Below are 27798 nucleotides of genomic sequence, written 5' to 3'. Positions count from 1 at the left end.
CATTTTAACCATGCATACTGCATTGGGACACCCACAGCCCGTATCCCTCTATAGGGGGAAAGGGTAGGGTTGCCAGCTCTATTTGAATCTATTCTGGGAGGTTTCATCACATTGTGTGATATACTGTACTGAGTAGACTTTACACTAGGAAGGCAAATGAACACCACATGTTAAAAACCCACTGGATTATTGTATACACTTGGATTTAACATGCAATATCTCTTTTAATGAATATCATTTATCTCCTGGGTGACTCTCAGCAGTCTCCTGGAGATTCACATTGCGTCCCTGCAGACTCGGCAACCCTGGATAAGGGGCGGGTTTACACGGGCTGCCTAGGTGCCTGTGGTGCTTGGGGGCAGCATGCCTCGGAGAGCTGTGCCTCAGGGGCAGCTTTCAGAACAGATCCTTAGTCCGAATGGGAAACGATCCTGCCTGGAGCAGGTGGGGGAGCATGCACTAAAGATACGACTGACCAACTACGAGCAGAGTCTAGGGGTCCGGCTGAGTGGGAAAGTTGCTGCTGCTTCCCCTCAGTGCGGGGGGAGGGGAACGCGGCGCCGGACCCCCAGCAGCCTCCGCTTCGTGGCGTCACGGGCAGCAGCCCCCTGCAGCCAATCCGCTCCCTTCCCTGCCTGCGGCCGGAACGAGGGGAGGGGAGGCTGCGTTTCCCGCCGGACGCCTCTTGCTGCCGGCCCGCGGCTCTTCTTTTCTTCCTTCCCCCACGTCTTTTCGCCGCCGCGGGGAGTCAGGCGCCAGGTGCGGGCGGTCACAGGGAGCCTCGACTCTCACCCTTTTCCGCTAGCCGCTGCAGGTGCTGAGAGCTGCGGCATGTTGCGCAGGCGGGTGGCGCAGGTAAGCGGGCTCCTCTCGCGGCGGAGCTGCGGGCCGCGTGTCCGCCCTGGGGCGCGGAGCTCCAGGCTTGGACCTCGTGGAGGTGCGGTGTCCTACGGGGGCGCTTGCGCCGGCTGCGTGGCTGCAGAGAACCCTGCCTCTGTTCTGAACAGGGAATGCAGCGGGACCAGGCCTTTGGGCATCGCAGGGAGGTGCGCTCTTGTAACGCAGGTTAAAAAACCAGAGGGCGGAGCTAGGAGCAATGGTGTCAGGTTGCAGCAAGGGGAGTTTAGGTTAGATATTAGGAAGAACTTCCTCCCTAGGAAAGTATTCCTAAGTACTGCCCAAGGCAATTCTCCCAATTTGAACATAGATAGGTGTCTGGGAGGCACTAGACTGTCAATGGTTAGTGCTGACTTAGTTAAGGAGCACTTTGGAGGGCTGGATGGGTACAAGTCAGCCGGCTCCGATGACCTCCATCCACAGGTGCTGAAGGAATTGGCCAGTGTCATAGCTGAGCCGCTGTCATGGCTGTTTGAGCACTCACAGAGCTCCGGCCAGGTCCCTGAGGACTGGCAAAGGGCCAACGTGGTGCTCATTGTTAAGAAGGGGAGAAGGGATGAGCTGGGCAACTTTAGGCCAGTCAGTCTTACCTCTATCCTTGGGAAAATACTGGAAAAAATCATTAGAGAGTGCATTTGTGAAGGCCCAGCAGGGAAAATGATGCTGAAATAAAACCAGCATGGGTTTGTCACAGGTAGATCCTGCCTGACAAACCTTATGGCCAGGAACACACTGCCTTGACACTGGAGCTGAGGCAGGTGTCATCTACCTGGACTTTAAGAAGGCCTTCGAGATAGTTTTGCATCTTATTCTCATAAGAAAGCCAGCAGGCTGTGGAGTGGATGGTTACACAGTTAGGTGGGTAGCCAGGTGGCTTGGGGACCACACGCAGAGAATGGTGGTGGATGGGTCGTTCTCTGCCTGGAAGGAGGTGGGCAGTGGTGTCCTGCAGGGTTCAGTCCTTGGACCGGTGGTATTTAATATCTTCATCAGTGATTTGGATGAGGGTGTGGAGAGCACCCTGTCCAAGTTCGCAGATGACACCAAGTTATGGGGCAGAGTTAACACACTGGAGGGCAGGGAGCAGATACAGGCTGACCTGGACAGGTTGGACCAATGGGCAGAACGAAATAGGATGCAATTCAACAAAGATAAATGCAAGGTATTCCACCTAGGTAGGAGGAATCCCCAGCACACCTGTAGGTTGTGGGATGACCTCCTCAGCAGCTCAGCGGCTGAGAGGGATCTTGGAGTCATAGTTGAGTCCAAATGAACATGAGCTGGCAGTGTAATGAAGCCATCAACAAAGTCAATCGCACCTTATTGTGCATTTGCAGATGCGTGACCAACAGATTGGGGGAGCTGATGTTCCCCCTCTATGCAACACTGGTCAGGCTGCAGCTGGAGTACTGCGTCCAGTTCTGGGCGCCACACTTCAAGAGGGATGCAGAGAATCTGGAGAGGGTCCAGAGGAGGGTCACTCGTATGAGTAGTGGCCTCTGTGCAAGACCCTATGAGGGGAGGCTGAGGGATCTGGATCTATTTGGCCTTCACTAGACGTCTAAGGGGAGACCTCATAGCAACTAGGGCTGCACGAAACGTAAGCATTTTGTTTTGACCAGCATTTTGACGTTTCGACAGAACAGTTTCATTTAGACTTTTGTTTCGAGTCGAAACAGCTGTTCCGGTTCATTTAATTGAAACATTTTGCCGTTTTGACCCTGTCTCAATGTTTCGCCCATAGGACATAATGGGGAAGGTCGGAACAGGCTATAACTTTGTCATTTCTGGCCAGAATTGGGTGAAATTTGCAGGAATGGTAGCCTCTTCTGAGGGCATGACATGTGTCAAGCTTCAAGAAGATAGGTGTAAGGGGTTCGGAGACACTGCACCCCAAATTCTTGAGAAGGAAACTCATGCCACTTGTATGTGTGAAGCCACAGCAGGGTCAAAACTGCAGGCTTGCTAGCCCCTGCTGCAGCCATGAAGCCTGCCAACTCTCAATGAGATATGTGCTGCAGGGCTCCGGGTTCTGGAGCCCTGCACTTCTGGCTGTTGACAGGCAAAACTTGTGACATGGGTGCTTGTGACACTGTCTATGTTCAGGTGCGCCCTTGCTGGCACTGAGGCCTCTGCACAACACAGCAGCGTGCCCCAGTGAGGCCGCCTCCTCCCCCAGCCTCATCCCAGTCCACCACTGTAAACAATGGTAGGTGAAAATAATGTAGCTGGCTCAACAGCAATAGCACCAGCAGCATCTAAGGTAGCCAAACAGAACTGTCCTAGAGCCTTTCTTGTTATAAAGGAATTGGCAGCAAGAAGTAAAGATGTTGTGTTGGATATATGTTACTCGTGGTGTGTGTGATAGCTTATCTTGTGTTTTTATATTTTTGGGTTTTTTCATAATAAACATACATAGAGAAATATCTCTTAGGAAGCTTTCAGGTCGAAAAACCCTTTATCAGGTTGAGGAAGTACCTGCAGTTGGTGTGTCTCCTGGTCCTGGATGGAAGCCAGAGGCTGGCCTGACACACAGCGCAGGCAAGAAAGCCAGTCAGTGAAAATGGAAATGGAGGCATCAGGGGGTAAGGGACAGGCTGGGGTGGAAAGTTGGGGGCAAAGGGGGATGTAGCAGCAAAGGTAAAAGTGCAGAGGTACCTGGGGGGTTGGATGTCTTGCAGGTCACAGTGTGTCAGAATTCCACTGTCTGATCTATATTGAGTCCATGAGTTTCATGGGGAGTGGGTATGGAGGGGCATGTGACCCCCTTCCCAGTTTTATGCATCCACAGCAGGCATGGGTCTGCAGCCTAGCTGGATTAGCACTTGCCTCTGAGGCCTGATGGGCAGGACTAAGCATGGGAGGGCAAAGTAGGATGGTGAAACATGTTGCTGCTGGAACACCTACAGGAGTAACAGATGGGACAGACAGCTGCCCTCACCTTCTTCTGTTGCCAGTTGCTTGTGCACTGGGCTGCAGCTCTACCTTGCTGCCATGTCCTGGCCACCACTGCTCCCCTCTGATCACAGTTTTACCCTGGAGAAGAGGTGGGGTGGTGAGTAGCATCACCTGAGCCCCCCTCCAGCCCCACTGACACATTGTCTGCCCTCCCTCCACCCATTAGACTTACTTGTGGGGAGCTGCTCTCCACACTACCTAGCTACCATGTGCTTGTGTGTACACATATGGCAGCCCCTAGTAACCTCTTGCAGGCTGGGACTCTGCCAGCCTGCAAGGGGAAACCTGCAGTTTCCCACGTTTTTCTCCTTGAAAGGAGAATCCATTTTCAAAGTTTGTTGATCCATTTTAAAATTTACTCTCAACCCTTTCATATATTCTTGCAACCCACTTTTGGGTGTCAATGCACAGGTTGAGAAATGCTGGACTAGATGATCTCCTGAGGTCCCTTCCAACCCTCATTTTATATGATTCTTTGATTCAGTAGGACACTTACCACTGTAGAAAGTCTCAGTCAGGAGACCAGCACCACCTCACAAGGACCTGGGTTTGTGCAGGACTGTCTGCATTTATTGTCACATTCTCCAGTTTACATTGGGTGCTGTTCACTCAAAAGTCGAAGTTTGGTGGGGTTTTTTCCCCTCAAGCTCTAAGAGTGGTAAAGGTGGGGTGGGGCAGGAAAAAAATAGATTAACAGCACTTCTTTACCTTCTGTTTCAAGTGAAATGCTTCAGTTGTCCTGTCCACTTGAATTTGACTCTGCTTGCCCAGTGGCAAGTTATTTGAGATGAGAGATTCTTAATGGATTCTCTCTTCTGTGGGTCCTTGGCCTGTGGTGAGGGGCTGATAAAATGGATTTGGTCCCCACAATTAATTTTTTTCTTTTGGCATGCTGCAGTGATTCAAAAAGAACAGGATGGCAGAGTCTAACTGGCTGATGGAATTTTCTTTGGAGATTAGTCAAGTTATGATGGGGGTGTCAGACTCATCTGGCCCCCATGGTCCAGATGAGTGGCATGGTGGGCAGGTCTTTGGGCTGTGGGCCAGTCCAGGACCCATAGGCAGCACCACAGGCTGGATGATAGGGCTCCACAGGTGTATTTTTGACACACCCAAGTGACAATATTTGTGTTGTGTTCCTTCATGATTCCTTAATAGTTTGACCACTGGTTCTACCTGAACTCCCTTAGCAAGAGTTTCCGTAAATCAAAGTTTCTTTCACAGACGCATGGTCTGAGGAAGTATTTGTTAAACCCATTACTACAGACTTATGTAATGGGATCTGGAGAACAATTGACTGTAGAAACCATAGCACAGTAATTCTTTCAAAGAACTCTCATCCTAATAGCGGCTCCAGCTTTGGTTTTGTGTCTACTGCAGCTGCACCTACTGGTTGTAATACAACCTTGAAATAGTGAGATTTAAATCCTCCACCGTAATGTTTGTAATAATTTGTGTATCAGAAAGAAACCTTGACTCCATAATTTTAATTCTCTTTACCACTGCCATCCCTAATTGTAGTGCTAGGGCTTCTAGTTAACGAGAACGATTCAAAACAATCAAGTCATACCTTCTGGCAAAAAACTTGCACAACTTTCTAATGTAGGTAGAAAGAGTCACAGGGGATAATTATTATATAGTTTGAAACATGTATGACATTTTATTAAGCTTAGTTGTGATGTTTATAAATGGCTCTTCCTACACAAACCCACCCTCACCCTGCTAATGCACATTTCACAAAATTGAATCCACTATTGAGAAAAGTAAAAGTTCCCTATGTGTCTTACTAGGTCTTGTGTGTAGTTTCTTCCATTCATCAGGTATACAGAGCCTTATTCTCTTCAGAAATTATGTGGAAAACAAAAAGGCGTAGCCACCAACTGTGAACCTTTAGTTTGTTGGAATCTTAGTTTTTATATTTAAAGCCTTTGTGTTTTGGCCTTAGTTTAACAGCCACTATAAACCAAATTATATGGGGTTTTTTATATCAGACCAGCATATGTAGAAAATTTAATTTTTGTACAGGAAAGGTGAAGTTATATCTTCAGGTAGCATAAAAACACACTTGTTTCACAGTATGGATTATCCCCTAGTTTAGTGTCTTTGATTCAAGAAAAGTTATTAGTCATCCTTCCCTCTCTTTCTGCAACCACCTTTTGATGCAAGAAATTTACTTAACCTTCAATTGTTGCCAAGGACAATTTACCTAATCTTTAGGTCTTTCAGAGGAGCTCATCAGCTCTTAAGCCTTCCACCCCTAATTGCTCTTTTCTTCCTTCTGTGACATGAAAATTGCAGGCATCAAGTTTCTTCTTCCCGTTTGTCTGCTTAAGTTTAACCATGAAAATTAGATTTTGTTTTGTGGCACTAAGTTGTTTTCAGTGTTGGTGGGGAAGCTGAGGCACTCACTTATGTCATTGAAGTTTATTTATATGCAGTGCTGCTGAGGCTCTCATGTCTTTTCAGTATTTGAAGTGAAGCAGAAAAATAATGAATTTATTGAAGTCAGGTGTCTGTAAAAATTATTTTTGTTGTGCATCATGGAGAAACTGTGGTGATTGTGTTGCTATGCATTTCTCAAAAGTTGCGTACATTGAAGAAACATCTTCAGTCCTTTGTTTTTTTTCCCAGCTGCCTATTAAAGTCCCAGCTCTGTTAAAACACTAAACTAAATGCTTGACCTTAGTGCTGAAGTAATCATCCTTTTGGCTACTTTTTGCTGAATTTGGGCTTACTTCCCCAGAAAATATCCTGACACTTGAGCATTATTGCTTGCTTGTTAACAACATTTCTGTAAGCTTTCAGAATATGAGATTTAATGTGTGCCTCTGGTATTGAGTTGATTGGCCTAGAAACTAAAGCATCTCTCTTACTCTAGGTGTTTTGGCAGTCTGTAAGACATGAATCTGATTTGGCCATCGCCTCTTTGATACTTGAAAGATGTAAGTAACTCTTTTGTCATGCGTTTTGAGACCACAACACATCTGTAAGTTTACTGTATTTATAAATGAAGCGCACAGTGAAATATGCTTGACATATCAGCCTCTCTTCACAAAAGAAGACCCTAAATATATACTGATGCATAGAAACCTGCATAGATGCATTATAAAAGGCTAGGTAGATATTTGCTCCTTAAGTGACCCTTTTTGTAGGAGAGAAAATATGTTAGCATTTCTCTCCTCCCCCCTGCCCCACTGTCCATTCAGTTCTTGGCTCCTCTATTAAGTTTGTAAACACTGATATTGAATGTGTGGTACATAAATATGTAGTATAAGAGATTCTTTTTACTTTTGTACAAGATCAAAAAAATACTACATTTCTTTTAAAAAACCATTAATAATTTTTGCTTTTAGCCTGTGAAAGGAGGTTGCAATTTTTTTGTTTGTTTTTTTTCATTGTGTAAGGTTCTTATAGTCACACTACTGACCGCTAGATTTTTGGTAAGTATTGTTACTGCTTGATCTTATCTGATCTCTTTAGGTGATACTCTGTTATCTGATACACCAGTGAAACGGAGGGCAAGCAAAGTCTAAAGCTAGCCCACTAGCATGCTACTTTTATAGGGCACAGCTTCTAGCTTACTTTCTAATATTATGAGTAGAAAGAACAAAACAGTAGTTTCGACTGAAGAAGGATCAAGATTTCGGTAGTAATCATGTGGCTATTCATAAATATGCATATATATCAGAAACATTGTAAGCTCTTTTGAGTGTTACAGAAGAGATTAATCTTAAGGTGGGATTTAAAAGTGGAGAGAATAATACTTGCCAAAGGTCAGTAAGGTTTTAGGAATAGCTGTGTAGTAATTTAGGAAACATTATGAGAAGGTAGAAATAAATTTGATCTCTAATTAGGATCCTTACCTGCAACTGGCTAAGCATAAGCATAACTTTATTCATGAGAATAATCACTTTGTCGTGGTGTGCTGTGACCAGTGAGGTCCCTCAAGGCTGTGTCCTTGGGCCTACACTATTCAACATCTTCATGATGCGGATGTTGGTATCAGAAGCCGACTGGCTAAGTTCGCCAATGACACCAAACTCTGGGGTAAAGCGTCCACACCTGAGGACAGGAGGGTAATCCAAGCTGACCTGGACAGGCTCAGGAAATGGGCGGATGAGAACCTGATGGTGTTTAACATGGAAAAATGCAAGGTTCTCCACCTTGGGAGGAAAAACCTGCAGCATGATTATAGGCTTGGCAGTGCTATGCTGGCTAGCACTATGGGTGGAAGGGACTTGGGGGTCATCATTAACCACAAGATGAACATGAGTCTTCATTGTGATGCTGCAGCTAGTAAAGCAAGCAAAATGCTGGCTTGCATCCATAGATGCTTCTCAAGCAAATCCCAGGACTTCGTTCTCCCCCTGTGCTCGGCTTTGGTGAGGCTGCAGCTGGAGTACTGCATCCAGTTTCGGGCTCCACAATTCAAAAAGGATGTGGAGAAGCTTGAGAGGGTGCAGAAGGGAGCCATGTACATGATCAGAGGTCAGGAAAGCGGACCTTATGATGAGAGGCTGAGAGCCATGGCACTCTTCAGCCTGGAAAAGCGCAGGCTCGGGCGATCTGGTGGCCACCTATCAGTTTATCAAGGGTGCTCATCAGGATCTGGGGGAACGTCTATTCACCAGAGCGCCCCAAGGGATGACAAGGTTGAACTGTCACAAACTCTTCCCTGACCATTTCAGGCTGGACATAAGGAAGAATTTCTTTACTGTCCGAGCCCCCAAGGTTTGGAATGGACTGCTGCCAGAGGTGGTTCAAGCACCTACTTTGAACACCTTCAAGAGACATTTGGATGTTTATCTTGTTTGGATCCTATGAGCCCTGCTGACTTCCTACCCCGAGGGGGCTGGACTCAATCTTCCGATGTCCCTTCCAGCCCTAATATCTATGAAGTCTATGAAATCCCCTTGAAGTTAAAGCTGACCATACGTGTAAATGTTAGTAGGATCATGGCTTCCATCCATAAATCTTTAAGGGCCACATTTTAAGTGCAATGGCACTTATAGATGCAGATGGGTACCTAATAGGATTTTTGAAAATGATTAAGCAGGGTAAGCACCACATTACCTTTGGAATTTGTCTCTGTATTGTCTTGCAAAGGAAGATGAGAGTCACTTAGTTTACTCAGGGGGCGTGTGTATAAAAGTGTATAAATGATTTGTTCCAGCCTCTGCCTCGGCTCACTGAGGAGGGTACAGGGCCCCTTCTTCCTCCCCGTGGCACTTTTTCAGGAGAATTAGCAGTACGGCACACTGGCCGTGGGGGGAGGGACGGCAGCCGGAATTTCTGGCCGAAACAGCAAAAGAAGCCCACAACTCACCGGACAGGCAGGTGGGCCACACAGGAAACGCGGGAGGTGCCCCAGCCTCTCCAGCTGGCGCGGCCTTTCCCAGCCAGTGCCTGGGGGCCATGGCCCCCTACCGCCCCCCGTCAGTATCTGTGAGAGCCTTCTAAGGTGCCATGTAATATTAGCACTGTTAGGTGTGAAAACACCTGTGCATGATTCAGAAGATAAAGTCAGGATTTCAAATTGGTTCTGATACTTTGGATTCCTTTCTCACCTGCTTTGGTCTTTCTGAATTCTTTGCAAGAGAATTGCTCTGTTATTTTTCCATAGTCAAAAATGAGTGAAAGCTAAGAGCTGGCATTTTCCCATAGGTGCCTTGAAAGTAACAAGGCTGAGAACTGCTGAGTTAGAAAAACTAAATTGTTTGGCATTAATGTGTTTGGGATGAGTAACTTTCTCCCACTAATGAACCTGAACCAGTGCTCTTTAACTTTTTCAAGGAAACATCTTTGTGCTCTTGGTACAACTCAGCCCAATGTTTTCTCTCACGTTTCAGCCTTGAATCGTATCCAGTTACTTGGTCGAGTAGGACAGGATCCCGTTATGAGGCAAGTAGAAGGAAAAAATCCCGTTACAATATTTTCTCTTGCAACCAATGAGATGTGGCGATCAGGGGAAAATGCGACATCCGTGGCAGGTGAGCATGTATATTTACTGTAGTGAAATCATATGCTTAGAACTTGCTTGGATGATATATTTAACATGGTGGTTCTCAACCTTTTCGCCTGGGAGGCCGAATTGGCAGTGTCCAGTGTGTCCATAGACTGGATACAACCCTTGTTCCCAATCTGGTGCCCCAGTGGGCACAGCAGGCACCATCTGGCCATGTGGAAGGGGGAGGGCCGGCCCCAGGCCCCAACCCAGCCCCAGTGGGAGGGAAGGAAGCATGACCTGGCTCCAATCCAGAAGTAGGAGGTTGGAGTCAGAACTCGCAGGGGAAGGGGTTGCAGCTTGCCTGGGCCTGGCCTGGGCCCAACCGACTGTGGGGGGTTGGGAATTTGGCAGGGGGAGTTATGGGAGTAATGGTCACTGCTCTCCTCCTGCCAAATGTCTGGATCCATATCGACCCCTGTGGGCCGGGTGTGATGGCTCCATGGGCTGAATTTGGCCTGCAGGCTGGAGGTCGAGCACCCCTGAATTAACATTAAATAATATCTAGGCAAATTCTTGGGTGGTATAAACACATGGATAGAATGGAGTTATACCAATTTTTACTACCAAGAAACTGACTGACTTTGTATAGAGGAAGCCATTTACCAATCCTGTGAGGTCGTTATTGAATAGTGATTTGTTAGACATACCTTCCTAAGAAGGGTAGAAGGGCAGAGTGTTCAGTTACCGTTGCTTCTCCATTCCATTTTGCTATGTCAGAAGTTGGGCCCGCTCTGATCTCGGTGTTCTTTCCATGGGAGATGGAAAAAATGCTCTATCTTTGTTTAAATGCTCTCATCAGTCTGAAAACCGCCCACTTTTTTTTTCCTCTAGCATGTCTGCAGTTTGCAGACTTGCTATAAATTCTGCTACTTTCAGTTTGCATGGTGTTTCTGATGCTGAAAAGAAGAGTGGAAATTTGAATCCTGGAAGATTTTCATTTCTCAGATCAATCACCTTGATTTCTTAGCTGAAGAGCTCTTACCTGTTGAAACAAATGCCCCAAATTAGGGAGAGGACTCAGCATCTGCATGTAACAAATTCTTCTCATCTAACTTAGGTGATATCAGCCAAAAGACCACATGGCATAGGATCTCTGTTTTCAGACCAGGCCTGAGAGATTTGGCATATCAGTATGTGAAGAAGGGGTAAGTAGACACAGAGACCTTGGGAACAGAATGCCTTAACAGTCAGCTAATTGATATGCACTGGGGTGGATTAATACAGATGTTAAAATAGAAGTGTATCTTGTACTTGAAACATTAATACACGCTTCCTACAGATGAGAGAGACAATTTCTGTGTAATCTGAACATCTAACATATAAAAATAGTGATGCAACTCTTCTGGTTTAAGTAATGAATTTTCTTGTTATGTTAGTGCTCGACTCTTTGTGGAAGGGAAGGTAGACTATGGTGAATATACAGATAAAAACAATGTGAAGCGGCAGGCCACAACAATTGTAGCAGGTAAGGAGCATTATACATCAAGCCCTCCTTTCCTTCTTTCAGAAGGGATCAGGGAACATGGATATAAAATCTGTCTGTATCTCATCACCAAACTCTTATCCTTTGAAATTTTGAGATGGTGCATCTGTAGCTGCATTTTCAATACCTGATATGTGCCAGTAGGTGTCACTTGACACTGTTTATGAATTAAGTTAGGTAGGAAAGGGGATAGAAAATATTTGTTGATTGCTGGAAAGTTTGACAGAAAACAGTAAATTGTTGCCAGTGATTTTGTGTTTAAGTCTTGCATATAGCCGGGTTCCCTGAAGATTTTTTTTCATGGAGGGCCACTTTCTGGGTGAGAGCACTCTGGGAGCTGCATAACAAAATGAAACTATGATCCAATACCTTTAGGTTTAGTAGTTATAATAGAATATGCCTTGCACATACAAAGTTACCATAAGAAGAATCCCACATGATTGATTGCTTAATTCAAACCTCTGAGAGACTTAGGCATCTATTTTGGTTTTTTAAATTATTATTTATTTAATTTTTTTCCCCTGATAAAATGTGTTGGGCCATCTCTTGTCATCAAGTACCTCCTAAAACAGTTGGCGTGACCGTATCATGTGGTGGAGGGTTCACATTCTCTGCTGGCTTACTAAACGTATTACAAAGGATATCAGTTACCTTAACAAGGATCACAGGAGTGTTTACTAAGGTTTGTTAGTCAATGGATACAGCCTCACTGATCAGCTGGGCTTTTGTCAAGGATAATGATCATTTAAAAAGTCCTTTTGAGGGCTTCATTCAAATGCTTCGCAAGTTTCAAGTGGCCTGTGAACCTAACTTTGGAATCACTTGGCGCACAGAGTCAGACAAGTTCTCTTCCTAAATACATTAGACTTTTTTCATAGTTCTGTCTCAGTGTTTTCAGAGAGCTTTTTTTGTTTTAAGCCTCAGATTGGTGGCTTTCCACCAACTTTTAACATTCCTTTTCTGTGCAAGGCATGTTGTGTGGGTAAAACCAGAGGGAGAATTTGAAAAGGCCTCAAGCAGGAAATGGATGGCCAAGAATATCAGAGGAAAAGTGAAGAGGTTGTACTGATTTCTTTGGCTATAAATAGTAGTTAAGAAAGATGGAAAATCCTTTTTTGGGTTCTGTGAATAACAGTATATTTGTCCTGTACCTCTAAAGATCAGTGTCCTGAGCTGTTAGGGAGTTTGTTTTGGCATTGGGGCCAAAATAACTGATCAATTTAAATGTTACTGTTTCACAGTTGTAAATGGAAAGTTGGGTGAGAGTTGAACAGGAACACAGGCAGGAGTGTTTATTTCAGTTGTGGGTGTTCCCCTTTTGCAGTCCTTTTGCAGTCAGTCCCACTTGTTTAGATGGCTCAACATGCACTACATCTGTGATATTGGCCCTTACTGACATAAGCAGAGAGCCTATCAGTCGGATAAGATAGCAGTCTCTCTTTCAGTGGTTTTCTTTTCAATAATACCATTTTTACAGAAATATGGACTACTTCAGAAACCACTTGATCCAGTATGGACTTCCTGCAACCCCACAGATAGAGGATGGGGGGTGATCTTGTTTGGTTCGGTGCATGCAGCCTGACCAACATGAGAGAGAATTAGCAGAAGGGAATTAAAATCCTTGTAAAAAAATCCTCTGCTGTGTTAGGTCATTCAGCAGCGTTTACCACAGGTAACGTGCTTGCCTGAAAATATGTTCACCTTGAAGCAGTCTGTTGGAGGGAAAGTGTCAATCAGTGTTTTGTTTCATGGGGGACACTATTCTGGACAGCAAAGTCCTTGCAACTTGCTGCTAACTTGCCTGCAAGCTAGCTACTGTGTGTATTCATGTGTGTGGCAGGACAAAATGACATGCCTGATCCTGAAAATGAACTTCTCTGCTTTCTTTCAGATAACATTATTTTTTTGAGTGATCCTCTGAAAGAGAAAATATGACGTGGTTAGTGCTTGGACACCAACCTATGCCATTCCTTTTGTTTTACCATGTTTAATCCTTTTGAAATCATGTATATTGCTATAGTTTCTTTAAAAAAAAAATAAAACGCCCCTTTTATCTGAATAAGGGAAAATATATTTGGATGTTATCAGTATTTTCAGAATGTTCTCTTTCTCTTTTCTGTTCTATCCTAAGGAAAAAAGGATAAACCCTTGAGGGAGTTCTTAGTTCCTGAGTTAGTGAGTCAATAAATAAAATGTTGCCTTTTCAAGTTCTCCGGGATGTTCAGCTTCTCTCTGTTGGCTGTCATCCTCTTTCATTTAAATTTTTGTCCATGGAACTGTACTTGTGTGTGCTTTGGTTATTTTTGTGCACCAGGAGGCACTAGAAGGGCACCAGTGATTTCCTCCGTTTCCCACAGTGTAGCAGTGTTGGCATGGGAAATACTCCGAGTCTCTTATCAGTATTGGAGGGAAGAGTCTAAAAGCCTCAGTTCAATATGAGGGTGAGATGGGATAGGTTAAATGGAGGGCTCTTGCACTCGCATCTTAGTTTTAACTGTCAGAACGAATCTTGAGTTTTTATTGCCAGACAGGTCAAGTAACGCCAAACAAAAGTATATTGGTTCTGTGATAGTATCATTATGTCTACAGGGACAATTTCTTTCCTACAGTATCAACTAGGGGAAGAGGTGGGGGGGAAAGAGAGCCTGAATAGTGGAACTCCCTGCCTTAAAGGAGTTGGAAATCATGGTGAGGGCTCTGTTTGTTTTTCTGGGCACATCCCCATATGCAGAGGTGTGCGTTTGCTGCTGCACGCACCCCTGCACATCGGGTTTGATGTGGGGCAAATTGTCCCAGGTGGGGTAGAAAAGGCTGAGGCCAGTACCTGTGCTGACCACAGCAGCCTTACCTGGGGACCGTCTGGGGCAGCAGCAGTGCTGATCCAGCCATTTGGAGCCTGACTGGCAACCAGAAAGTGGTTCTGGCCAGCCAGGCTCCATTTCTGGTGGCGCATGCTGCTTTTTTTTTTTTCCCCTGCAACTTTTTTAACACTGGGGTCTCCCAGTGTCTCATTTTGGTGCTACAAATTAGCAGCATGGCAAATGCTCCCATGTGCGCGGTATGCAGTTTGTGGCACCTCGTACTGCACATGCACACTCATCTAGATGTGCCCTCTGACATGTTTTGTCGATCTTTCCTGCTACGAGTAGGCTAGTGAAACTATCCCTTTGCTTATGTTCCCCCTAATGATCCTAGCAACGTGTTGAAACAGAGATGAAAAAAATGTGTTCATTCCTGGAGAAATTTACTACTGTTATAGTTTCTGGACCTGAATGCTACAGTGACCGGCGCAGTGTAAAAGCATACCTGGTTACATGGGCTGGTATTCACACTGAAGGTCATGGTAATTAAGTATTATCCATGGGGCCAGAGCTGCACAGACAACTTTCCTTACCCTTTACACAGTTGTGCACACTGTTCCTTTTTCCTGAAGCTGAGAATAGAGCATGTATCTTGTGGTTAGGAAGTTCTGAACCACAGTGGAACCAATGCTGTTTTTTCAATGGTAGTAGTAGGCTGTATTACTTCAGTTACCTTATTCTTTCCTGGTTACTTAGTTTTTATCAAGCATTCATTTGCATAAGATATACTCCATTAACTGTGCGTGGTCTGTGCTGTCTCTAGATCATGCCAACAGAAGTATAGTCACGCTGGCAGATGACACTGACTTCATGTTCAGCTGATAGTGCAGAAAAGCAACGCAGGTGGTAGGGTGGGTGTGGGAGGAGAGTTCTTGCCTTCTAAAAGAGACAATCGCATGCTAGCTCAGCTTGTGTTTTATGTGTGGAGTTCAGTTTTTGTAAAGCATTGGCATACGTATCAGAAAGTGATCATCCATACCTATGATCTTGCTGCCTAAAATAGATACCAAACAATAAGCAGAGTCCTCTTGTTAATCCCCAGAAGGGCCAGAAACTGGCTTCTTCAGATTGGATAAGTTGATGCTAAAGCAAAATGCATTTGAAAAATGATGACTTAAAGCATGTCTTTCAATTATGGATGTTAAAATGGGGAAGGCCACTGCTTTGCTTCCTTGAAAGTGGGATGAAAGGTGAGAGGGATGTAAAGGCTCTGGTCACTTCACTGTATGGAAGAGTACTTAAAGCAGAGTGGTCCAAAACAGCTTACATAAGTAATTGTCTCTGAGTTGACCTAGTTCTGGATTTGTTTTTAAAGTGCATTTTCTGTTGTCTGAGGCCCTGAACAGGCCAGACCCTAGTTCTCTTAACAATTGCTTGTCTCTTTCACCTCTCCCGTGATGGTTGAGATCTGTTGGGATGGTATAGCTGACAGAGCTTACTGTGAAACTTGAGAGTTGGGAATGAAACCTTCTAAGAAGAAATCCCTGTGATGTTGAACTCTAACCAGGGATAAGCAAAAGACTTGCTTGGCTTGGGCTAAACGTGAGACTTGCCTCTCTGTTTTCCTCAATAACACTGACTGGAGAATGGCCTACGTGCTGATGTCTACCTACAGCTTGGGGTCAGGACTCAACTAGCCCAAGGTGCAGGCGTATGTGACCAAACATAAAACGTGTTCAAATTATTTTAATTTTTTTCTGTTCACACTGGTTAAAGTTACTAATTTGCTTGTAAAGAGGTTATGGTGTAAGTGTTCTATGTGTGTACAATTTGCCACAGAAGAAGTACTTAATAGCTTGGCCATTCACCAGAGTCTGGAATTGGATTCTGTAGCAACGATGACCACACATGCAGACTTAAAATCTAAAATCAGCAAAGTACCCACCACTTCCTTGAAGACAAGTTATAATTAACACCATAAAATTTTAATCGGTGAAGAGTATGTAAAATCAGCGCACGCACCCCCCCCACCAGTTTATTCCTTATGAAAACCTACTCGACAGAGATTAAAGGAGGGTAGGTGGATCTAGCAAGTTTTAACATAAAGACAATTGCTTGTAGGAAGGTACTGTGTATCTTCCAGCATTTTTCAGTGGATGGTTTTTTGCTTTCATGTGACCCAAGTAACTTTTTGAGCAACCGGTATTGGGCAAACACTGATTGGCATCTGTTCTCCTTCCTGAAGCATTTTCCTTGAAGAGGAATTACTGTATTTATAATAGGTAAGGGAGCGTTCCAAAGAATGAGGTGTGCTGTAATAAACTTTGGACATTGCAAAAGTGTGGAGGATTTCATAATGGCATAGACAGAGCTGGAGGACTGCAAGCCAACTTATTGACACTTGATCAGTCAATCTTGGTGTTTCTGGTGTGGGGGGAAACGTTCCACCTCCTGTATTTATTTTCGGCTGTTACACCTGAGTTAAAGGGAAGCTGTGAATGTGGTGCTTGATATGTTTTGAAAGCTCATGGCAAAAAATACTTTCGGTCTTTACAAAAGTGTGACTTGCATTTGAGAGCAGAGCTCTGATTTTGCCCAGCTCCACATGTGGGAAAACATGAGGGGTGCTCAAAAAAAAAAAAAAGCAAGTAATGAGGTGGGACTTTTTTTTTTTTTTGGCAGAAACATCTTCTCTAACTTCTGTTTCATGATTCATTATGATGGTAATTGGAGTGCAAGCTGACAAAGGGGAACTGTGGAGGGCTTGGGACTAGTAAAGGGATATTCAAACCTCTTAGTCCAAAGTTGCTAGTTCAGGAGTGGGCAGTTATTTTGGGCGAAGGGCCGCTTACCCAGTTTTGACAGGCTGTCGAGGGCCACATGGGTAGCCCCCTTGACAGGTGCCCTGCCCCCTGGTCACTATCTTGGGACCGATGTCCCAGGGCCAGCACTGATGGGGCCCAAAGCAGGGCACAGGCTCGCAGGGGTCTGTGGAGCTGGGCTGGGCTTCACCAGCAGGGAGAGGGGGGAGCTGGCTCCTGCTGCAGGCATTTGCAGCCCACGCGGGGCTGTCTGGAGCAGGCACAGGCAGCCCCACACAGGCTGCAAGTGGCTACAGTGGGAGGGGCCGCTTTTCCCCGCACTCAGCACCAGCTTGTAACCTGGTCCTGCTGCCAACCTGGGCTCCAAGCCAACTCCGGGTTCACCTGTTGGCAGCAGCAGCTGCAACCCCCTGCCACTTGCCATGCCAGGCAGTGTTGGCTGCTGCTGTCTGCCCGGAGCTTGTGTGTTGAGCAGCCCAGAGGTGACAGTGGCAAACACTGACGCAGTGAGTGGGGAGGCCACAGGTGCTGTTGCCACGCGCAGCCCCCACAGGCAAGGCCGGAACTGGCACGGGGCCTAGGCTGGCAGTGGGGCCACGTTACAAGATGGTGCTGAGCACGGAGTGGGGGGAAAAGTGGCTCCACACCCATCCCATGCCTGGCACTGCAGCTGCTCAGAGCGTGCCTGGGGCTGCCTGTGCCTGCTCAGGACAGCCCTGTGTGGGCTGCGAGCAGCTGCGGTGCGGGGCACTGGCCATGGGGCAGGCAAGGGGCCACTTTTCTCTACAGTGGGAAGGAGCCCAGAGAAAAGCTGAACATGGGGGGGCAGGGAGGAGTGGCTCCTCCCCTGCTCTGTGGCTGGCACTCCCTGCTGGAGCTACTTGCAGCCTGCAGGGCTGTCCAGAGTAAGCACAGGCAGCCGCATGCGGGCTGTGAGCGGCTGTAGCATGGGGTGCCAGCCACGGGGCAGGTGAGGGGCTGTTTCCTCCCCCACCACCTGTGCTCAGCTTTTCCCCGGGCCACTTTTCCCTGAGCCAGAAGCCCCAGCTGGGGCTCCTGGCTGGGGAAGGTGGGGCCAGGCAGGCCTTGCTGTTGTGGGAGCCCACCAGGCTTCCCCTGGGTCCTACTGCCGTTGGTTCCTGCCATTTTTGACAGGAACCAAGGGCAGATAAGTATTTATTTTATAATTTTTTTTAGGGACCCTGCGGGCCGGATGGAATGGCGTTGCGGGCCAGATGCAGCCCACTAGAGCCCCTGCTCTAGTTTGAATTTAACCCAGAATACTAGTGACAGAATGACATTGCATTCTGATGATGGTATGGTGGTCTGTGTGAAGTTAACTGGAATCTTGGTCTAGATATTACCAGTCATAATAAGGATTACAGTTGGCACTTGGGTACAGAGGAACCTGGATCATTCATATCCAGGTAGCTCATAACCCACCTAGTTCACAGTGGGGTGTTGAATTGAGAATGGGCCACTGCATCTTTTATTTCAAAGCTTATTCCACTCAACTAGACCTCATCAATGGCTCCATACAGTTGTTTGTTGTGGTTGTATATACTCCTGGCTGGTGTACAAAATTCCATCTTTACAAAGGAATAAGGAACAACCCTGTGACGAATGAGTTCTACTGTATAAGTCTTCATAGATGGGGCCATTATCTGCATGGGCTGAGAAACTGAACTGGGCCTCAGAAGTCTCTAAAGGTAAGAAGTTATACACTTTAGTAAAAGGAGCTTGTCTTTCCATCAGTGTGCCTCATGTGGTTTTAATAGAAAACTGTCTTCACAGTATGGTCAGTCCCATAGCTTTCATGAGTATTGATTTCACTTCAGAAGAGGGGGCATAATGCCAAGTCTGAGAGAAGAATATCTTAAAATAAAAAGCATGCCTAAAAATATTGTAAGTTTGAAATTTCTTAGGCTCATAATAGTGAAAACCCTTTTGCTTAGAAGTTGAGCATATTTGCAGATACCAGCCAAGGCTCAATCTTGTCAACCATATTTCATACCGTTTGCCTCCAGTGGAAGTTGAGTGCTTTTCTGTCAGAGTAGTTCAGCTCTGATCTCATTTACACACAAAAATATGCTTTCTTATTGTAAAGTCTGTTATTGTGCAACATCGGTACCTTTGCTGCCGCAGAACATTTGGAAAGGGACACCATCCATTTTCAGGTAGTCCAAAGACAGCATGCCGGGCTGCAAGAAATGCATATGAAGGGGCATAAGATTTTTTTGCTCTGCTTTCGACTTATTTTATGTTATAGGAAAGCACTCATCTTTATCCTGGTGCTTTCTAACAACAAAGCAATCTAAGAGTTATCAATCAAACTTGATAGGTGCATACTTCTTGGAAGTGTCATTGCCTCTAGTTCTGAAGTTTCATTGTACATTGTCTCATTTTTTGTGTGTCTTCAATAAGGAAGAGGTGGGGAGTATTAATTTGCTGGACAAAAACTCAATTCCAGATTTTCTATTCCTTATTACTATCTTAGGCTATGACCTTATTTATTTATTTTTGCACCAGGAGCTCAAAAGTGTCATTTCAAACGCTAGCAATTGTACAGAGACTCAAAGCCTTCATTCCAGATCATTCTTCCCTTACTAGGTTTTATTTTTTTTTCTTTAAGGTTCTTCATTGCTTGAAGATGGTTTTTATAAATGGTGAATTATCTTGGTTACAAACTAGAACCACTATAGCATGCAAATTGCTTTATTGAGCCTTTGTGTAGTTGACTAGATCAAAACTCAAGTAATGGTACGGGTACAAGAAGATACTGTCTTAACTAGTCCATCTGCCTTCAACTGCAAAAAAACCCCCAACTTGTGGTTATTTTTCTCTGATTCCTCCTAAACTTTAGCTTGTCTCCATAGCTAGTTCACCTGTTTTCATTCGTCTTATTCTCAGTGAGCTTTTTCCATGTTGTCTGAGGTTTACTTCTTCACCTTGCTGTTCTGTCCTTTTTGTGCTTCTCACTAGCTGTCAGGTACTATCACAAAGAAAAATTGCAGGTGTTTATATACCCCTCTCCTGGAATACAGACAGTAATCTCTTTGGGTGTCTATACACAAGCACAGAGGCTGCTCTGCCACACTATAATTACAGCAAATCAGAGCAGACTCAATTTAGTCGAGTCTGTTGCAGCGTGGTAATTACTGAAGCCAGCCTCTCTGTCTCATGTATTAGCATCCCCATGCTTAAAAATGGTGGCAGGGGTGCTTTAAAGCTCATCGAATGAGCTTTAGATAAAGTTCCCCTGCTGCCATTTTGAAGTGTGGGGATGCTGATGCATGAGACACTCCGGGCGCTTTAATTAGAGCAGCTCTCAGAGCCACTCTAATTAAAGTACCCCCCCACACACACACACCCTCCCCAGACCACGTGTATAGGTGTTCTTTCTTTAGTCTCCCTCTAGATTGGGGATTTTGCCTAGTTATGTCAATCAATAACTACCACACATACAATGCACACTCTGTTCAAATTGTGTTCTGAAAGAGTGTGGTGAGTCAAAAAGATACATATGTGCTTCGATAAATAGCACAGAAAATTACTAGCCTTTTTTTAAGTTAGAGCACCAAGCTGCTGGAAGAGAGTCTGGATTTACAGCATAGTAGAAACTTGGTCACAAAGTAGGCAAGATTGGAGAAAATGGCAGTATGAAAGGAAGACTCAAGAAGAGAAATCTGTGAATTATGTTCTTGTTCAGCTCTGTAAAGATGTTTGCCTTTGTACAATCTTTTGTACCTTCAGTGTCATTGCTGCTCAGGTGTTCAGATCTAGATATAACTTATTCCATTTTTTCTTGTATCTGGATACTGAGCAATTAATATTATCCAGGAAGAATCGGTTTCCTTTGTTTTTCCTGATTATTTTTCCTCTTCTGGTATTTAGCACAACCCACCAGTTTCTAACTAATACTGACTTTCTTTTCTAGGAATGACTTTGCTTCCAGCACTAAAACTTTAGCATTACACATACGTTTGATAGCTGCTTTAATATCAAGCCAATGACTACGCATGACCTTTTAGTTGTATTTTGTCACTGAAAAGGGGGAGTTCCTTTACAAGCATTAGAGTTCAAAATAGCAGTCCCTCAATACCAAACATTACTTCTTACTAATGTACAGTCAGAAAAATACATCCTGTTAGACTGGTTTCCAGAAATTGAACACACTTAAAGCTGTGCTGGACGGGCAGCCTGGGAGAGATCCTTTGGTTAGTGATCTTATCAGTATGATGGTACAATATTGACAGGGATCAGAGAATCTTCCCCATAGCACCAGTGTACCTCAACTCTTCCCTTGTCCGACACCTAGGAAAAGCAGAATTCAACCCTTATTCCTTTCTGTGAAGACTGCCATTTTTTTTTAATGTGGCCACCTGTTAATTGGACTTTAGATCCCAACCCAGTTCACACAGGCTGAACACTCATCAGATAGGGCATACTGTGATGAAGTACTGTTGCTAACTAGAATTACTGCCATTCTGGAAATGAAAGGCACCATAGCCACTGATAATTCCTTTGAGTTATTCTGTCGCCTGCTATCAGTGCCTGGTGAATAGTTATTTCGAATATTCTGGCAATTTTTGATCTTTTTATCACCATTAAAATAATGAATTTGTAAGAGAGCAATAATTTTAAAAGAGGAAAGCCTGGTTTAGCAAAGGGGTAAGATCTAGGAAGGGGGATGCAATCAGTTGGATAGAAAAAGGGAGAAATCAGGGAAAGGCAACATTTACTTGTTCCTAATTTCTTGGCAGTCCCCAGTTAACGGAAAAGAAAAGACAGTAATAACCTATTGGACAATTTGTTTACCACATAAATAGTTCTTCCCAAAAGACATGTGAGGAGGGTAAAGTTCAGTCCGTGCCCCCTGATCAGATAAAAGATCTGGCCTGACCCTCTGTTCAAAATCATAGTCATAGGGTAGAGTACCTGCTTTTGTGTTTTAGTTTGGTCATCTTATTTCTTTGCCTTACAAAGGGAGTGCTGTTGTCCTTTAGACTTTTCTTGGGCAAAGCCTGTAGTGCCTTCGTTCAAAGAACTTCTGTCTCAAATAGTAACTTTAGAGAGATGTAATGTCAGCCAGCTGTCAGCATGGAGGAGAAGAACCTTATCAGCCATTGAACATATGCACAGAGGTTTTTAAAACAAGTATTTCTGATGAAGTCATGGTGGCTTGTGGATGAGGAAGTGATCTTAAAGGTTGCAAGCCTACACTTTTCAGGGCTGGTCCAAAGTCATTACCTTCAACAGCAATACATTACAATGCTGGGATTTAATGAGTCTCCCCTTTCCCTCCACCAGATCAGATTCTTGACCGTGGGACCTCTTTCGGTGCAGGTAAATTGGTTTATGACATTTTCCATGCTGCCTCATACTTGTTACTCCACTGAGGTATGTGATCTCTAATAATTTAGAATTGCCCATCTTAACAGGAATGTTTATAGATCACACATTTACTATCAATACATTTTGATTTAAAATGCAGCTTCGACAGAGGACTCCTTCCTCCCACCCTTCCCTTGCACACCTCGCATCAGATTTTCCTAAAATGTCGTGTGTCGTCGTCCTCCCTCCCCCCCGCCCCCGCTGCTGTGGGAAATAAAATAGTTTTGTTTGGCATCAGCCCACATGGGAAACATTTTGGTTTGTTGAACGGAAGTGAAATGTTTAACATTGGCCTGTTCAGCATTAATCTGTGTGTGAATTGGGGCGTGGAGCTTCAGGCACACCTATGGCCCCATTCTCTATGAGCGAGCTCTGTAGCTGGACAATGTATCCCAGGATACACCAGATTTTTCTTTTTGATCAAAATAGTGCATCGTGGAAGAGGATGTCTAAACAGGAAGTCCAAACACAGAGGAGATTAGGGATGTAAAGAAACTGAATTAAACTCTCAGGCATTACAGCAACTTGTGGAAAGGAAAACTAATGTTGAACTAACCCGAAATGAAACTGTTCTTATTCAGTTGAATGAACTGCTCTGCTGCCCCTGCCAACAAATGAAGCATTTTTGGTTCAAGATGGTCAAATATTTTAAATCAAAGAGCTTTGACACATTTTATTCCACGAAAATTGTTGCTATTTCAACTCTACTACCTCAGTTTTAGGATGAAAACAAATGTCTGCACATCAGAATTGCTCAATGAATGGAAATGCCAATTTTCTACTAGCTCTATTCCTTTGTGTTGCTGGGACCTAGCTCATGAAAGAATATCAACAACAATAGTCTGTGGTGTTTTTTATGTATAATAATGAGATTGTGTTGAAATAGCGTTTATGTATCTATTCGATTTATACCCTGCTCTATCCAGGAGGCTCAGAGCAGTCTACAATAAACAACTCACAGGGAGGATTCACCAAACATCACCCCAAAACTTGAGAACTCCAACTTCCCCACCAATCACCACTTCCATTCCCAAATCCCACCACAAACAAATAAATCCTCCTGCCAATCCAAACCATACCTCCCAACCAGCATTCACATCAAGAGACAAGAAATCTCTCCCTGTCCACTGCCCTGCCTCACCCCCAGAAGAGATCCCTCTATTTACTCCTGAGAGATCCAGTTCTTGATAGCTTACAATTCATTTTCTAAAATATCACATTTTCCCCTTCTTAATGAATCTTCTGGTGTACTCAGTAGCATAAAATATCCTGTTATCCTGAGACTTGTTTAATTCTAGTGTTTTGCTTTAATCAAATCTAAGACAAAATCTCCTCGTGACTATGAAAACATAAATCTGCAAGGTTTTTTTTAAGTTCAACTGGGATGGGTGTTAAACACAAGATTATAATTATGCGCTAAGCAATCCCATAAGGCTTCACGATTTTGCTTGAATACTTCCATTGTGTTTGAAAAAAGATTGGCATGGTGCATGCTATATGGGTAACTTGTTTGCTCAGGGTGTCAGAAAACCTTTGATTTGTCTAAGTGCATAAAACAACTGAATGTTCTTCCTGTTTGCTTTTTTTTTTTTTTTTTTTTTTGTGTGCGTGAAGTGTTTTTTTTTTCCTTCAAGTTTCTCATATGGTTGAATTAATTGTCTGTAAAAGCACAGATTGGCTTCCTGGGCAGACAGAGGGCATAGTAGATTTGGACATATATGTAATATAAGCTTTTGTTTGCAGAAGCTCAGCACATCAGAGGTGCAAATCTACCCTTCCTTCTACTTGACTTCAGACTGACACAGCTAACTCCCTGGCAAATAGCAAAACAGTGTGAGGACTTGTGGAAGTTTCCCTCATATCAATATGCCAGTTTGTCTCAATCCTGTCCCTGTGGCAGCTCTAATCCCTAGTTGAACCTCAGTGGCCACATAACCAGTTCCTATGTACTCATATTATCTCCATCATCTATCACCTTCACATCCAAACACCTCATATTTCAATTCTGAAATGCAAAAACTCCCTGTTATTGTATGCTTTGTTTTTTCTAGTGTGATTTTTCTTTTTCTTGAAATATAAATGAGGCAAGGATTTTTTGGTGATATCTTTTATTTGATCAACTGTAATCTAAGCAAAGTTTTAAATGAGTACATACAGAGTTAAAAAGCTAGTGCACTAACTCACAGTTCCATCTAGCATCTCAGATTTTGTTCAGCAATTAAACTATATGTGATTTTAAAGTTAAAGTTAAATTGTACTGCCTAGGAACAACAAGGAACTATTCAAGCACAAAAACAGGAGGACTGCCTCTGCCCTAAAAAAGCTTGTAATATAATAAGAGACAGGCATGGTCTATACTGACCTTGCTCTGGTGCTAGAACTTCCATGACCACGCAGGCCACTTCTGGTGGTTTCAGTCCACAGCTGTGCTGCTAGTTTTTGAAGTGTATCTTAGGAAGGTAGCAGCTTTTGAAGGGACCACAGCAGCCATCAGATGGTGTGGAAATTTCTACATGTACCTTCTAGCTGCCAGGCTGCAGCTGAAACCCTATTCCACTTAGTGGAGATGGAGTAGCTCTGCTGGCAGGGAGGAGGGTTCAGCTGCTGTTGAGGAGCTCTGGTCGTGGAAGCTTTCATAGTTTGGCTGCCAGAACTGGACTTCTATTGGCAAGACTTTGGAGGTATAGACAAGGCCACAGATACAGGCATTTTACACTTTTAAAATGATCCTTTTTGTTTTCTGATATAAATTCTTAATTTCTGTACACGCAATAAGCAATGTGTACATTTTGTGAGCAGCTAAGAGTGTACTAGTAGATGTCAGAAAGTAAGCAACACTTTTATAGCAGGCAACAAGTATTTGAAGTGACACTATTGTGTTACTATTCATGTGTGTCATCCAGTGATTCTCAACCAGGGTACCACAAGATCCTTTTAAGATTGGCACCGATATAAAGAAAATTGACTATATCAGGTATTGGCCTGATGTAGTCAATAATTTGGCCGATTAAATGTACGTGCAGCTGCAGGGCAAGACTCAAGGAGCAGAGCCTGGCAGCGTGCAGCTGGTAAGTCTGTTGTGGTGAACAGGGAGGAAAGGGGTGCGGAGAGGCAGATCAACGCCCCCCCCATGGTGAGGGAGGCAGTGGGGCTGGGACTTGGTTAGATGCTGCCCAGCTGAGGTGGAGCGGGCATGGGACAGAGCTGTGGCTCATCCAGGGGGGCGCAGGGGTGACTCCCACTGCTGCACACTGCTTGCCTGGCAGCTCCTACTGCTTGTCCGGGAGGGTATGGGGGTGGGGAATGCCCCCAGATCTGCACAGGACAGGCTGGGTGGGCTGCATTTGGGGCTGGGGGCTGCACTTGGGGCAGTGGGTGCTGGTGCTGGGGGGGGGTGTACAGTGAAATTTGGGATGGCTGCGGCCCCCCCATTGCCCCCCCCTCCCAGGGGCACGACCGCCTACCCCAAGGGCAGTGCTACAGCTTGCCCACCCAATGCAAATCTGGGGGCACGTGCCCCCTCTCCCCCTCCCAGGCAAGCAGCGAGAGCAGCAGTGGGAGCTGCCCCTGGATGAGCCATGGCTTCGTCCCAGACCTGCCCTGTCGTGGCTGGGCAGCACCTAGTTCAGCCCCACTCCCTTCTTCCCTCACCACAGGGCCCTTGATCTGCCCCCCACTTCCCTCTCCTCTCCTTTCACCACAACTGACCAGCTGCATGCAGCTGTATAGGAAATTGGATTGGTATCAGTCGATACGCCCCCTTAAAAATTGGCTGTTGGTTTTGGCTCTCAAAATCTTGCACCCTGTTATCAAATCACCCCTCAACCTTCTCTTCTCCAAACTAAATAAGCCTAGCTCTTTCAGCTTTTCGTCATAAGTCATGCCCTCATAATTTGTCATACTTCTTAAGCTTCTAATTTTTGCTGCTCTCTGCTGGACTCTTTCCAGTTTATCCACATCCTTCTTGAACTCTGAAGCCCAACCTGGACACAGTAAACCAGATGAGGCCTCTGTAGTATCCATCATGTCAAAAACATGCTCACCTGTTGTAGTCTTTCTGAGTTCTTTGTAACAGAAGAATTGCCCTATTATTTTTCTGTAGTCAAAATGTGAATGAAAGCTAAGGGCTGGCATTTTCCAAGGGATGCCTTAAGTCTAAAAAGTTGAGAACCACTGGTGTAATCTCTTGATAGTGTCCAGCTGCTAAACAGCATCTTATGCATTGTCCTGCCTTTTCTTTTTTTTTTAAGGTAAATAATTTGAGGTAAATTTGAATGTTTTGGAGACTGAATTTGACCAGGAGATTGACCAGGAGATTGTTTTGCAAATGCTGAATTATTCCCTATAGAATAACAGTCTCTCTAGGACTGGTACGGTCCAGGAAGTGGTAATGTGTATCTACTAGTAATGTCCCTCTGCTGTACTTCAGTCTTGTCCTGGAAGGGATTACCTTTTGGATCTGGAAATTAATTTAGTTCTGGGGCTATTACCTAGCATACTTTAGACTGAAATAACTAAAGAACTTCAAACAAACCATAAAACAGTTGTCTGTATCTGTCTGTTGTCTGTACCTGACTGTTACTACCAGCTTGTGTACAATTTGAATCACGCCCTTGTAAGGAAAAGATTTCACATTCATTTTACTGGTGCTCTATATAGAGATCAGAACAGAGTCAATTTAATATTGGATCCATCTGTGATGGGCAATATTGCCATAAATTCCACAACCTGACTTGTGTCCATTGGTGTGACTTCTTAAATTAAAAACAGACAACCGGTTTAATTCAAGGTTGATTAGTCTGAGATTTGACCTGGATCAAAACAGACATGGGACAGTTGTTTACACACAAGGCGTAAGTAGCAAATAACTCAAATGAGCTGTGATTGTTCTGCAGCAAAGTTTTCATTTGGATACTTTGCAGGCACTTCATGTGGGACAACAGGCTTGCCCGTCTGTAAGGCTTGAAGCTTGTTGCCATACAACAGGCTCAAATCTGAATCAAACCTGTTTATTTTTAGCCTTAGATAGCACAGAATTTCATTAAGGTGAACAGGATCTCTTCCCTTTACACCTTAGGGTCCTGTGAGTCCCCTAGAAACACTCCTTCTCTCTCAGATGGATTCTTATTTGCTTTCTGGCACCGATGCAGAAAGCGTTCAAGCGTGTTCTGACGTAGATAGCTAAAATAGCTGCCTTGGCAACATACCCGATTCAACACAAGCTGGTCATTTATTGGTGCCTGCTCATTCTCAGATTGCCCTTATTTGTTTTCTTGCTGCTGCTCATGCAGCTGTTGGCTGGGTGGAGTAAGAAGGATCCTGGAGGAGAATTGCCCACGCGGATCTGTGTGATCTGGGGAGGGGAAGGAAGCCACGCTTGAGGCCATTTGATCAAAATTTGGATCAAAACAGGCATGGGACAGTTGTTTACATGCA

At 44.5% G+C, this 27798-nt stretch overlaps 1 protein-coding gene across 3 annotated transcripts; it reads left to right on the top strand.

Annotated features, from left to right (window-relative positions):
• Positions 1-687: 687 nt before the first annotated feature.
• On the top strand, positions 688-14640 carry SSBP1 (single stranded DNA binding protein 1). Of its 3 annotated transcripts, none has more exons than XM_019544668.1 (6): positions 688-855; positions 6734-6797; positions 9705-9845; positions 10920-11007; positions 11239-11327; positions 13237-13556. In XM_019544668.1, the coding sequence occupies exons 1-6, from the start codon at positions 832-834 to the stop codon at positions 13278-13280; spliced, it is 450 nt and encodes a 149-aa protein (XP_019400213.1). In that variant the 5' UTR covers positions 688-831; the 3' UTR covers positions 13281-13556. The 3 variants fall into 3 exon arrangements, with proteins under 3 accessions (XP_019400213.1, XP_019400212.1, XP_019400210.1); XM_019544667.1 differs by lacking the exon at positions 13237-13556 and adding an exon at positions 14541-14640 and having other exon boundaries at positions 691-855; XM_019544665.1 differs by lacking the exon at positions 13237-13556 and adding an exon at positions 11652-13230 and having other exon boundaries at positions 691-855.
• The last annotated feature ends 13158 nt before the right edge of the window (positions 14641-27798 follow it).

This window comes from Crocodylus porosus, unplaced genomic scaffold (assembly GCF_001723895.1).
Source record: "Crocodylus porosus isolate Cpor-Errol unplaced genomic scaffold, CroPor_comp1, whole genome shotgun sequence".
NCBI lineage: Eukaryota > Metazoa > Chordata > Crocodylia > Crocodylidae > Crocodylus > Crocodylus porosus.
The sequence above is the reverse complement of the archived record's forward strand: the minus strand, read 5'-3'. Positions and strand labels throughout refer to the sequence as shown.

Bases quoted from the DNA above. Each gene is read 5' to 3' on its own strand.
- SSBP1 (XM_019544668.1), top strand. From the start codon at position 832: ATGTTGCGCAGGCGGGTGGCGCAG. The intron at 856-6,733 runs GTAAGCGGGCTC...CTCTTACTCTAG, and splicing joins TGCGCAGGCGGGTGGCGCAG to GTGTTTTGGCAGTCTGTAAG. The intron at 9,846-10,919 runs GTGAGCATGTAT...CATCTAACTTAG, and splicing joins AAATGCGACATCCGTGGCAG to GTGATATCAGCCAAAAGACC.